This window comes from Oncorhynchus mykiss, chromosome 10, assembly GCF_013265735.2.
Source record: "Oncorhynchus mykiss isolate Arlee chromosome 10, USDA_OmykA_1.1, whole genome shotgun sequence".
Classification (NCBI taxonomy): Eukaryota; Metazoa; Chordata; class Actinopteri; order Salmoniformes; family Salmonidae; genus Oncorhynchus; species Oncorhynchus mykiss.
In genome coordinates this window covers 26,614,656-26,628,816 of record NC_048574.1, presented here as the reverse complement: position 1 = coordinate 26,628,816, position 14,161 = coordinate 26,614,656, and the positions used below count along the sequence as shown (strand labels likewise).

The following is a 14,161-nucleotide window of genomic DNA, read 5'->3' as shown; positions in this document are numbered from 1 at the left end:
ATAAAGTACTGTAAACCAGCTCAGGCTAACATGATTTTGACTGTTGTTAAATGTGATATACACAACATTATATGAGGTGAAATTAAGTTTACTATACCAATTTCCACTTATAAAGCACAATATTTATGGAGGGTAATTTACTATACTGCCTCAGAGGGGCTCAAGTTCTGATTTGAACCAGCTGCCCTCTGGTCAGCAGTTCATTTCCCTACCCAGACGGCCATGCTGCAGCCCCTGGAACTCCACTACACACTCCCATAGAGGACCTCCCTGAATGTGTACATTACAGTGGCTTGCGAAAGTATTCGGCCCCCTTGAACTTTGCGACCCTTTGCCACATTTCAGGCTTCAAACATAAAGATATAAAACTGTATTTTTTTGTGAAGAATCAACAACAAGTGGGACACAATCATGAAGTGGAACGACATTTATTGGATATTTCAAACTTTTTTAACAAATCAAAAACTGAAAAATTGGGCGTGCAAAATTATTCAGCCCCTTTACTTTCAGTGCAGCAAACTCTCTCCAGAAGTTCAGTGAGGATCTCTGAATGATCCAATGTTGACCTAAATGACTAATGATGATAAATACAATCCACCTGTGTGTAATCAAGTCTCCGTATAAATGCACCTGCACTGTGATAGTCTCAGAGGTCCGTCAAAAGCGCAGAGAGCATCATGAAGAACAAGGAACACACCAGGCAGGTCCGAGATACTGTTGTGAAGAAGTTTAAAGCCGGATTTGGATACAAAAAGATTTCCCAAGCTTTAAACATCCCAAGGAGCACCGTGCAAGCGATAATATTGAAATGGAAGGAGTATCAGACCACTGCAAATCTACCAAGACCTGGCCGTCCCTCTAAACTTTCAGCTCATACAAGGAGAAGACTGATCAGAGATGCAGCCAAGAGGCCCATGATCACTCTGGATGAACTGCAGAGATCTACAGCTGAGGTGGGAGACTCTGTCCATAGGACAACAATCAGTCATATATTGCACAAATCTGGCCTTTATGGAAGAGTGGCAAGAAGAAAGCCATTTCTTAAAGATATCCATAAAAAGTGTTGTTTAAAGTTTGCCATAAGCCACCTGGGAGACACACCAAACATGTGGAAGAAGGTGCTCTGGTCAGATGAAACCAAAATTGAACTTTTTGGCAACAATGCAAAACGTTATGTTTGGCGTAAAAGCAACACAGCTCATCACCCTGAACGCACCATTCCCACTGTCAAACATGGTGGTGGCAGCATCATGGTTTGGGCCTGCTTTTCTTCAGCAGGGACAGGGAAGATGGTTAAAATTGATGGGAAGATGGATGGAGCCAAATACAGGACCATTCTGGAAGAAAACCTGATGGAGTCTGCAAAAGACCTGAGACTGGGACGGAGATTTGTCTTCCAACAAGACAATGATCCAAAACATAAAGCAAAATCTACAATGGAATGGTTCAAAAATAAACATATCCAGGTGTTAGAATGGCCAAGTCAAAGTCCGGACCTGAATCCAATCGAGAATCTGTGGAAAGAACTGAAAACTGCTGTTCACAAATGCTCTCCATCCAACCTCACTGAGCTCGAGCTGTTTTGCAAGGAGGAATGGGAAAGAATTTCAGTCTCTCGATGTGCAAAACTGATAGAGACATACCCCAAGCGACTTACAGCTGTAATCGCAGCAAAAGGTGGCGCTACAAAGTATTAACTTAAGGGGGCTGAATAATTTTGCACGCCCAATTTTTCAGTTTTTGATTTGTTAAAAAAGTTTTAAATATCCAATAAATGTCGTTCCACTTCATGATTGTGTCCCACTTGTTGTTGATTCTTCACAAAAAAATACAGTTTTATATATTTATGTTTGAAGCCTGAAATGTGGCAAAAGGTTGCAAAGTTCAAGGGGGCCGAATACTTTCGCAAGGCACTGTATATGACTTATTCTATGGTGGACACTGTTCGGTAGGAAAACTGGGCTCAGCACAGCCTCATTCTTCCCATTTTCTTTGACCATGACACTAAGGTTGTGAAACTATCTCTCACTTTCCGTAGAAGAGGAATAATGGACCTTAGAGGAATGTACTGTACTGAGTTGGGGCAAGATGGAGACCTGGCCAGACTCTTGTGTTGTTGTGATCTAAGCTAGTTTAGTTTAAATCTAAAGGCGAATTATGTTTGCTTCATTTTGTCTTGGTGTTTATGGAATATCTGAATCTTCTCTATGTTGTGATCGCCAACTCTAGTATTTAGTGTCATGTTATTTTGTCACATATTTCTGTTGGCTTCAGGATGGCCAAATATTTTATAACTGGTTTCCAGTGTTTACAGTTGCAGGATCTTAAATTGATCCAGTTTGCTACAGCAGGAAAATAATAGTCCTACAGCAACAAGAAATGTGAATTATTATGTGGATTATAATTAGTGGACATTTTTGTAGGGGTTGATACATTTTTCATAAGGGTAAATCAACTCTGAATTTTCATAGTGGAAATGACAAACTTCTGAAGCCTTTTTAAACCTCAAATACAGTACAAGTTTAGCATTTTCTACATTTCAGGCAAGTTCTCCTGCAACAGGGTGATCACATCTAAATCTTAAATCTCTAAATTGTTCCCGGACACAATGTAAACAGGCTGCATTAAAATGGCACTCAATGGCTACACATCTATCAGAAATCCCAGCTGTGATTGATGATGGATCTCTTTGTGGCCTATCATTTGGTTGTTTTTTGGTCAGTTCCTGGCTTTATGGTCTTTTCCATAGGATCAAAGCTCAGGAAGTATGGAGCTGTGTGGCTGAACATTAGCTGTGAATGGATGTGGTTTTGTTTTGTTTGCATTGGGTGAACAAAAGCTGTGTGTGTGTGCCCCTTATTCATGCTGGCTGGGGTCACCTCGTGTATATTATGCTCTGCTCTCCTCTATCTCTAACCCCTGGACCCGCTCTCAGATGACGGTCAATGAGCCGAGCCTGCTCTGTAATGTGGTTTGCAGCTGACATATCAGGGAGGACCAGTCCCCACTAGATTAATCTGCTTTCCGACACAGCTTCCTTTTCCTCCTAAGTGATTTGAGATCAGGGTGGGTCACTTACACCGAGATGTTGGAGGGGCACTCCTTCCACGAGAGAGAGAGAGGAGGGCAGGTTGAGAAGGGCTGACGAGCTCAGAGGAAAAAGAGAAGAGAAGGGTTGGTGTTAGACTCAGATGGAAGCCCTCTGAAGTATATGTAGCAATACAGGATTTGGCTAAGAGATTTTATGAACAATACTGGGAAAATTAGAGACAGGTTGCCATGTCATGGCATTTGTGGGAAAATATGTGTTTGTGTTAGTCATTGGTGTTGAATGGATTTTTACTGTTGGATCCCATTCATTTGAGGTTGATGGGAGGAGACAGGAATGGCTTTGAAATAAATGAAGGATAAACACTAGATTAATCAAGATTTAATTAACTCCTTGGCTAGAACATGCTTTTAATCTTTAAATGTACAAATCCTAAAAGCGTTTTGAATTGCATATGATTCCATCTTTCTTGGATGAAGGACACATGGGGACCTGACTGAGGCCTTGTGGTTACAGGGAGTATACCCAGTGATGAGATAATCATGAGTGTGGTCTGCACTGTGGTCTCCTGACATCACAACAAATGGATGTTGGAATGAAAGTTGAAGTAGAGTCTCAAATTACATTTCCCCCAAGAATGGCTGAATATGCTTAGAATGCCTTGACCTAACCCAATAACCTAAAGAATACCTGGATTTTTTTTTTTAACTCTCAGGTCTTTCTACAGCTAAATTGGGGGTCTTAATAAAATGTTTGTTGATTTTGAACTTTTTTATGCCATTGGCACAGAGTATTTAATTAGAAATCAAAAGTGTAAACCCCTTAAAGCAGGCTTTGGGCGACAGTGGCTAGCAGGGGAACCTAACAGATTTCTCATGTAAAATATATTTAATTTCAATATGAATAACCTGTATAAATAGAGGGGAAAACATCCCAAAAAATTACAGGAAGTAACCCAGACTCTTTAGGAGGCCTATCCCATCTAGATGGCACCGGGTGAACTTACCTCAGACCTGTGATGCCAGGATGTAGCAATTGTCCTGTGAGGAAGACAAAAAGTTGGACAAAATGCCTGTGAAACGTTAATGATCAAGAGGGTTAGCATGTGGTAGTTTAGAGGGTCAGGTTGGTTAATATTGGTACTCTTTGCCCATGTTGTCGATCATATAGAGCCTGGTAGACACCCAGCTGGTTTAATCATAGCGTATACTTCTGTGCTCTAATTCAACCCAGGTAGAAGTGAATGAAACTGGAGCACTTTTACTGGCCATGGTAATCCCTCTATAATGAGGGGGCCTGGTTTTCAGGTGAGTTTTCCAGGGGTCATTCTGTCTGCCATTTTACCCACAAAACAATGAGCTCACAAGGAGGTATTCATCAGACTGCAATCTAATGTTATATCCACCACATATGTGCATAGAGCTTAGGGTTTAAATCACAGACCGGTCCCAAATTACCTGCAATTTGAGCAGAGCCCCTAGGATCACAAATCAATCATACTCGGTTCATGCCAAAATCCACACTTAATGAATCTGAACCAGTTGATTGTAAACCAAGTGAATGGAGCTTTGATTGTAATAGAAATCTAAGAGGGATATGTCTTTGCGCTTTCTTTCTGCGTACAGGAAGCGTTGTCGGTGGTGAGTGAGGACCAGTCGCTGTTCGAGTGCACCTACGGAACGCCCCACCACGCCAAGGCTGAGATGGCGGCGGCGGCGGCCAGCGAGTACGGCCAGACGGCCAAGATGAGCCCCAGGGTGCACCAGCAGGACTGGCTGTCCCAGCCGCCCGCCCGCGTCACCATCAAGATGGAGTGCAACAGTGGACAAGTCAACGGCAACAGGTACAGCAGTCCACTTTTAGCTTCACTTTTACATATGTCTGGCCCATATCGTGTGAGCTCTGGAGAGTGCTAGCATTAGAAGGGGCGAAGTGACACAGTGCTTTACACCCTGGGGTCCACTGTGCACTGGGCTGCAGCCAGGCTGCCTGTGGACCTGATTTCCTGTCTATTGTCTGCATTTCTATTAATGTACTTTAAACAAGTGGGTCGATGCGGCCTGAAATCGAACGTCATAATGTAAATATTTTGAATTACGGGGTCAGAAAATTCAATGCGGTGGTATAGAGTCAGTTAAAGGGACGTCTGCTGTTTACGCCCATCAATAGTAAAGAGTCTCGCCTGGCTTACACAGTAACAGCCAGCAGCCAAGCTACTTGCCAAACAGACAAGGAACTTGACTGAGGTTTTCAGTGGGTGAAAAAAAACTGGCAAAGCTGCCTGAGACCCAATCCAAGACAGAGTTGCTGCTGTTGGAAACCCAAACTCAAAACAGCTGTACCACAAAAAAATATAGAAGGACCGCCACTGCATTCATATTTCTAACACATCTCACACGCGCAAGAACCCCCCCTCCATCCATCTAGCCACCCTCCAATCACCACACAGCCATCTCCATCTTTGGAGCAGGCCTCCCCACAGACACCCCGGCAGAGGGCCTTATTTATCTGGCTGTGAGACATGGGAAAGATTGTTCCAATTAGTGACGAGTCAGGGAGCAGAGGAAGATTTACAGCGGAGATCAACACAGACAACACTGCTGCTCCTGCACACACCACCATCCTCCCCTCCATTCACTAGGCTACTAGAGGGAGGCCTACTGTACTGCCACATAAATGTATGTGTGTGTTTGGAGGGGGGAAGACAGGTGTGTGTGTGTGTGTGTGTGTCTGTGTGTGCGCACACCATGTGTATGCTAGCATCTGGGGACCCAAAGCTCAACCCAGAGTGTTCCAAAGCACTCCAACATCCCAGGAGTTTGGTCCTAGTTTCCAGAGTTGATAATCTTAAAGATTGTGTTACATGGCATGGCAATGGGGGTTTTATGGCTGAAGCTTTAGAAAAGGGAGGTTGCGTAAGGGTACAGCTGGGTGACAGATAGCCTCAGCGATGGAAATTATTACGGGGAATGTTGACATGGGGGCTAGCAGGGGTCCTGAGGCTACCCTCATTATCTGGATTTAATGGGTTTGTGGACCTCCCCTCCCATGCCCCTCTCCACCCCCCCCCCCCCCCCCCCCCCCCCCACCCACCCAGTACCCTCAGTGAGCAGCAGCAGGGTTTATGGGAAGTGAAGTGGGCCCGGGAGCCCAACCTCTTGGCAGATTAATTAGCTGACCCAAACCTGGAGAACAATGAACAAGTTAGCTTCAAGACAAGGTCGACGAGACGCCTGCACTCCTCTACGCTAGGATTCCCTTGGATTGTTTGTTCTTTCTGTCTACCTCGCTATGTCTCTCTCTCTCTCGCTCATTCTTATCTTGATATCTGTCTCTAGTCTTTGCCTCTCTGTATCTGTCTCTTTCTTTCTCTCTACAGTGATAGAGGGTTGAATGTGTTTTAGCATGTGTCTGGGCCCAGTGGAGAGCAGTTTACAGTTGCTTGGCCTCCGTAAGCCTCTGATGGTGACTCATACTGGGTGGGAGACAATAGAGTAAGTGAACTTGTGTCCAATGGGCTCGGACACACACACACACACACACACACACACACACACACACACACACACACACACACACACACACACACACATACACACACACACACACACACACACTAATCAGGGCTGAACTGCAGCACACTTCGCTGCATCACATACAAATGCATGTGTCTACACACAGACACTGAGACTTCCACAGTAGAAACACAGATATACTAGTTTTCCATCGATCCCATTGCGTTAATCTTCAGTCAGACATTCTAACCCAACATAGTTAATTTGTTTTGGCTAATTAGCTCAAATTTACCACAGTCGCCGCCCTTTGAATACAATCTCAATTCATTTCAAAATAATAGATAACATCCCCAGTTCTTGTGATATTTTTCGAACAGCACATGTGGTGACATGGCAGCTCTCCATAGTCAAATGAACATCAGATACTTTCACAATAACATTTTGGAAGGGTGCAGTAGTATAATCTTCTGCCCAAACTGTTAACCTCAATCATGCTTAAATTGTTTACATAAAGGAAATCTCGTTGTCTCCCTCTCCAGTTGCAAAAGATACTTGGTTTTTCTTCTGAAACTGGGACGCAAGAAAAAAGCATGCATTTTGAATTAGCAAAGATGAATTCTGTTGCTTATTTTCTCTCTCTCTCTCGCTCTCTCTATATTGATTGAAATGAAATATGATAAAAACTGTAGAAGTATGGGCATTGTGCATTACATTTTGGGAATGCATGTAAAGTATGATTTGTGCATGAGCAAATGGTCTATAAAACTAATTGGTCTAGGCTTGTTTTGATCCTTAAAACAGGGTCGCGATAGTAAATAAGACCATTGATTCCCCCCAATTTCCTGTTCATATTTAACGTTTTATTTTGGCTTAGTACCAGACGTTCTTTTCAATTTGTTTTGTCAAACTCAAACTGCCAGAATGTTTTTCAATCAGACAAATTCCGAGGGACTTTTCAGTACAAGTCACACCTTGGACATCTCTCACCCCTTGCTCAACTCGTAGATCCAGATACCATATCTTTATGGCTTAATGATGGATTCCCTAATGATGAGAGTTCCATCTTCTGGGAAGAGGAAGGCAATCACTCAGGTTATGCTGTTTGGCTGAAAGCGGCTATTGTCTTCCACGGGAAATATTTGTAGTGAAGCTTTCACCTGATTTTTTATGTTGACCTTCTGAACCCCATTGAATGGGGTCTCTAGTTTCTGCAGTCAAGTTGCTAACATTTATGGACACAAGTGAGACCCGCTTTGGGAGGCAGAACTTCTGCCAAGTGAAAAACAAGGTATTTAAGGTGGTCCACTTTGCAGCAATGTGGTAATTTCAGTTCAAAGTCTCATGTTAACATTACAATCTGGAAACTGGATCATTCCGGTTATTAGAATAATCCTGTAGGAAAAATAAATTGGCCATCAACATTTTGTCAATGGACAGTCTGAGACTAACAGCAGTATAGGCAATTAATTCACAGAAGAAGTATAAAATGTCTCTTTATGAAAGTGCCATAAAATAGTTACTTATTGAAATACGACTGGATTAAAAAATCCCTCCTCCAGCAGATCTGAGAATAAATCACTTGTATGTGTTTTTACTTTGAAACAGCTATTCCCAAATCACATGCATCTGGGGGCTGTACCCGTGGCAAGGACATATTCTCCATCAAGGCTGGGTCAGGAGAGGCCAACAGTTGGTTGACACATGACTTAGATTCCAAGAAATGGTTCCAAAATGGTTCATATCTTGGCCACAACAGGTTGATATGAATTTATATGACATTCCATGGGTAATCCATCCCATCTGGTGGCCGCGCCCCAGGGGAATCAGAAGCTATGATAATGGCAGAAGAGTCATTTGGAATGGGGTCACTTATGGGGCCCAGGGCCCCTGGCACGCCTCCCTCCCTCCACTTTATTTTAGTGGAGATTCGTCTTTTAATGTGGCTTCAGGAGAGCTGTGGGGCACAAGTTGCAGCCATAGCTGGGATATTTGAAAGAATAATGGATTGGAATGGTAGATACGAAAAATCTGAGAATACTTTGTTTCGCAATCTATGGTGGGAGGAGAGTTGACATCACAATTACACGGTCTCCTCTGTTTGAGCATCAAGGCACACACTAGCAATGTTATGGGGAGATTTTTGGGTCAACATGAATGCATGGGATAATACATAGATTCAGATAGATAATCATCAACCAACATTTTACTAACAATTTACAAACAAATTACTAATGGTTTATAAACAGTATTTTAACAGATGTTCCAGTGTAGTGTTACCAGTTAGGTAAACCAATAGTCTTGATGAGCATTGTAGGTGTGGTTGACTCCGCCCATATGTGGATGACTGCGCCTCCCTGTGACTGACCCAACTCCTCCCCTCTGTGTTTTGTCCTGACAGAAACTCTCCTGACGAATGCAGCGTGGGGAAGAACGGGAAGCTGTCCAGTGGAGGAGAGGGCAGCACCCCTGTCACTTACAGCAGTTACCTGGAGGACAAGCACATCGCTCCCCCCAACATGACCACCAATGAGCGCCGCGTCATTGTTCCCGCAGGTAACAGAGCACCGTAACACATTAAATGACACCACAGTGATTTGAACACCAGAACACTTTTCTTTAGACAGCTGAAGCTCTTAGTTAGATCTTCTCAATTACCTTGGGTCGACTCACCTGTCTTCATTTGAGATGATAATAAAAATGGATATCTCGTCTGATGTGAACTAGCTCACGAGCTCATGTGTCCTATGTACACATGTAAACATAGCTAAAGAGGACCTGCTTTAGAATGAGAAGCAGGGCGTGGTCCTCTGCGGTTAAAGGAGCCTTCAATACCAGTCCCAATCAGTCATGTGAGTCACTCACTGCTTTCGATTGGGGGACCTCATGTCTCTCACATACATTCATCTGTCACAAGGGGAGACTTCCTGTTATCTGCAGCACAGAAGCCCCAGCGTTTTGTTGCAGAGTGTGCTTTTCCTTGTCTAGACGGTTTCCTATGGTGTCGGTCCAACTGGGTGGAGTAAGGAGCAGGGTAGAGGGGGGATGTGAGTCCCTGCCAAATGGGAGAAAAGTATTCTTATCAGTTCCCCATTCAAAGACACACACCTAGAATACAGCACTGAATCCTGACTGGAACATCCATGAGGCTGTGCTGTGTCTTTTGGGTAAAAAGAGGTATCAGAATAGCCAAAATAAAGCACCTTTGAAATTAGGTGCTAACTTCATAAATATTTCAGTAAATATTTCATATTTTTCTTTGATATAAAGTCATAGATCTGCATTATATAGTCACTTCTTGATGCATCAAAAATAAATAAAATCCTGGCCTATGTGCATAGGTTTTCTTTCTTTTTTTGTGTGAATTTTACCCCTTTTTCTCCCCAATTTCATGGTATCCAATTGTTTAGTAGCTACTATCTTGTCTCATCGCTACAACTCCCGTACGGGCTCGGGAGAGACGAAGGTTGAAAGTCATGCAAGGACAAGGATTCCCTACCGGCCAAACCCTACCTAACCCGGACGACGTTAGGCCAATTATGCGTCGCCCCACGGACTTCCTGGTCGCGGCCGGTTACGACAGAGCCTGGGCGCGAACCCAGAGTCTCTGGTGGTGCAGCTGAAGTATAGCGCCCTTAACCACTGCGTATCCCAAGAGGCCGTGCATAGGGGTTTTAATGACTACACTTTTTGTGAACTACACTACCGGTCAAAAGTTTTAGAACACCAACTCATCCAAGGGTTTTTCTTTATTTTTACTATTTTCTACATTGTAGAATAATAGTGAAGACATCAAAACTATGAAATAACAGATATGGAATCATGTAGTAACCAAAAAAGTGTTAAACAAATCAAAATATATTTTATATTTGAGATTCTTCAAATAGCCACCCTTTTCCTTGATGACAGCTTTGCACACTCTTGGCATTCTATTAACCAACTTCACCTGGAATGCTTTTCTAACAGTCTTGAAGGATTTCCCACATATGCTGAGCGTATGTTAGCTGCTTTTCCTTCACTCTCCGGTCCGATTCATCCCAAACCATTTAAATTTGGTTGAGGTCGGGGGATTGTGGAGGTCAGGTCATCTGATGCAGCACTCTATCGCTCTCCTTCTTGGTTAAATATCCCTTGCATAGCCTGGAGGTGTGTTGGGTCGTTGTCCTGTTGAAAAACAAATGATAGTCCCACTAAGCCCAAACCAGATGGGATGGCGTATCGCTGCAGAATGCTGTGGTAGCCATGTTGGTTAAGTGTGCCTTGAATTCTAAATAAATCTCAGAGAGTGTCACCAGCAAAGACCCCCCACACCATAACATCTCCTCATCCATGCTTTACGGTGGGAAATACACATGCAGAGATCATCCGTTCACCTACTCCACGTCTCACAAAGACACAGCGGTTGGAACCAAAAATGTCCAATTTGAACTCCAGACCAAAGGACACATTTCCACCTGTCTAATGTCCATTGCTTGTGTTGCTTGGCCCAAGCAAGTCTCTTCTTCTTATTGGTATCCTTAAGTAGTTGTTACTTTGCAGCAATTCGACCATGAAGGCCTGATTCACACAGTCTCTTCTGAACAGTTGATGTTGAGATGTGTCTGTTACTTGAACTCTGTGAAGCATTTATTTGGGCTGCAATTTCTGAAGCTGGTAACTATAATGAACTTATCCTCTCCAGCACAGGTAACTCTGAGTCTTCCATTCCTGTGGCGGTCCTCATTAGAGCCAGTTTCATCATAGCGCTTGATGGTTTTTGCAACTGCACTTGTAGAAACTTTCAAAGTTCTTGAAATCTTCCGTTTGACTGATCTTCATGTCTTAAAGTAATGATGGACTGCCTTTTATCTTTGCTTATTTTAGCTGTTCTTGCCATAATATGGACTTGGTCTTTTACCAAATAGGGCTATCTTCTATATACCCCCCTACCTTGTCACACCACTACTGATTGGCTCAAACGCATTAGAAGTAAATCAATTCCACAAATTAACTTTTAAGATTAACACCTGTTAATTGAAATGCATTCCAGGTGACTGACTACCTCATGAAGCTGGTTGAGAAAATGCAAGAGTATGCAAGGCTGTCATCAAGGCAAAGGGTGGCTATTTGAAGAATCTCAAATCTTTCTGTTCATTACATGATTCCATATGTGTTATTTCATAGTTTTGATGAAAATAGAAAATAGTAAAAATAAAGAAAAACCCTTGAATATTCTTAAACATTTGACCCATAGTGTACATGAAGCTCAAACCAAAGGTCACACTTGATACTATCTTAGCCTTTGTCACAGTGTAACCTTTATTTAACTAGGCAAGTCAGTTAAGAACAAATTCTTATTTACAATGACGGCGAACCGGGGAACAGTGGGTTAACTGCCTTGTTCAGTGGCAGAACAACAGATTTTTTTCCTTGTCAGCTTTGGGATTTGATCCAGAAACCTTTCGATTACTGGCCCAACTCTCTAACCACTAGGATTCATGCCACCCCACAGTAATGTATCCAATGGAAAATAACCATAGAGAAACGTAGTTTAGAGTCATTTTCCCAAAGACAAACCTGTCCATTGACTGCCCGGGGCACTGTACTCTCTATCTGGAGGTTGTGCAACACAGTTTTTCTGGCATAGTGCAACTTCCTCTCCAACTGAAGCTGACAAGGACAATGACGCGACATGTTAGAACATCCTGTTTTTGCTGTTAATTTAGAGACAATAGCCACACACTGCTCCACGGAATGTAATGGGAGGTCAATATTAAACTGGCTTCTCTGCTCTACGTATAGGAAACACATTCCTGATGTTTTGGTATAGGGACTTGGGGAGGGCATTTCAACTTCAAATACATACAGATCTGTTCCTATATGATGCGCAATGCACCCCTTAGTGCATTTTAAGAGGCCCTAGAGCCCCACCCAACATCTCTGCCATATAGGATAATATATTGTTGGAGAGAATACAGAAACGTTATGCAAAAGTGTATTGCCTATGATATAATTAAGCAATGAGGCACGGGTGGTTAGAGCCCTGAATGCTGATTGGTGGGTGTGGTATACTGTATGACCAATATACCACAGCTAAGGGCTGTTCTTAGGCACAATGCATCGCGGAGTGCCTGGACACAGCCCTTAGCCGTGGTATATTGGCCATATACCACAAACCTCTGAGGTGCCTTATTGCTATTATAAACTGGTTATCAACGTAATTAGAGCAGTAAAAATAAATATTTTGTCATACCCGTGGTATATGGTCTGATATACCACGGATGTCAGCCAATCAGCATTCAGGGCTCTAACCACCCGGTTTATAATATGTAGTACTTGGGTCCACCCCTCTATAGTTTCTGTCCCATCTGAATTCCATCTGCATTACAGTGCATTCACTGCTTAATGCCACATCCACTATATTGTTTGGATGGTTAAGTCCTCCAATATTGCACTGAGACAGACCTGAGGGCTGAGGAGAGCGAGTGCTGGCCAGCCTCCCCTTCGCCCAACTGATCATTGCCTCGTGTCTCTGTAGCGCGGGATGAGTTACCGTTGCCCCTTGCTCTCTGAGCCTGTGTAAGTACTCTGGCTTCCAGGCCCCCCCCAAAAAAATATTTAGAGGCTCGTAGTCTCGTTCTCAGAGAGCTAGGGTTACATCTGCGTTCTAAATAGCACTCTATCCCATATACGATGCACTACTTTTGACCAGAGCACATAAGGCTCTGCTCATAAGTAGTGCACTATGTAGGGAATAGGGTGCCATTTGGGACACAGACACAGAGTTACAGGTACTGTTAAATATTGCTGGAACGGAGGACCAGACGACAGTGTGGTTTGTTTCTGTACCTGTCAGCTGTTTTTTGGATCCTGTTAAGTTTGTTAGGTGTGTGTGTGTTTGGTAACAGTGGTCTTATCTCTGGAAAAGAGAATGTCATCGTTCTAAATACAGTACTCATGTAATTGGACTGTATTTGCACAAATTAACATTTATTTATAAAATGTTGGTTGTTAAAACCAGTTTCATTGCAAATGTATTCTCAACTATTATCATATAAAGAATGAGAGTAAGTATGAACTGTAAGAAAATAAGTAAGTATAAACGTGAGAGTTTACTATGAGAGTTTCCATTCTCTTTTCTCTGTGGTGGGATAAGTTGCTCCAGTTAAATATTGCTACTCACTGCATCTTACCCCTTCTATAGTGTTAACACATCCCGCTTCCTATGTTGTGTCCATGGCCTTGCAGATCCCACACTCTGGTCCACGGAGCATGTGCGCCAGTGGCTGGAGTGGGCAGTTAAGGAGTATGGCTTGCTGGACGTGGACGTGGCTCTCTTCCACAACATGGACGGCAAGGACCTGTGCAAGATGAGCAAGGAGGACTTTCAGAGGCTCACGCTCAGCTACAATGCAGACATCCTGCTCTCCCACCTGCACTACCTCAGAGAGAGTGAGTCTAGTATCTTCCTTCTCCTCCTCATGATCCCTCTCTCCTCTCCTCCCTCTCCGTGCTCCCGCCTTCTGTCCTTTTTCCCCAGCTGACCAACACAATGCGTTGGCAGGTGGTAAAGAGAAATGCTACAAAGGGCTACTACTGAAGGGCTGCTGTAGTCTGGTGG

General features: G+C 43.3%; 1 protein-coding gene across 6 annotated transcripts in view; it reads left to right on the top strand.

The window, feature by feature from the left end:
- LOC110533560 (ETS transcription factor ERG) overlaps nucleotides 1–14,161 on the top strand; it is a 78,313-nt gene that overhangs the window by 57,885 nt on the left and 6,267 nt on the right. For all 6 annotated transcript variants that reach the window (XM_036989973.1, XM_021617896.2, XM_021617894.2 and 3 more), the window contains 3 exons: nucleotides 4,675–4,892; nucleotides 8,963–9,117; nucleotides 13,789–13,992. In XM_036989973.1, the coding sequence (XP_036845868.1) occupies nucleotides 4,675–4,892; nucleotides 8,963–9,117; nucleotides 13,789–13,992 (577 nt within the window). The remainder of the gene's footprint in view (nucleotides 1–4,674; nucleotides 4,893–8,962; nucleotides 9,118–13,788; nucleotides 13,993–14,161) is intronic.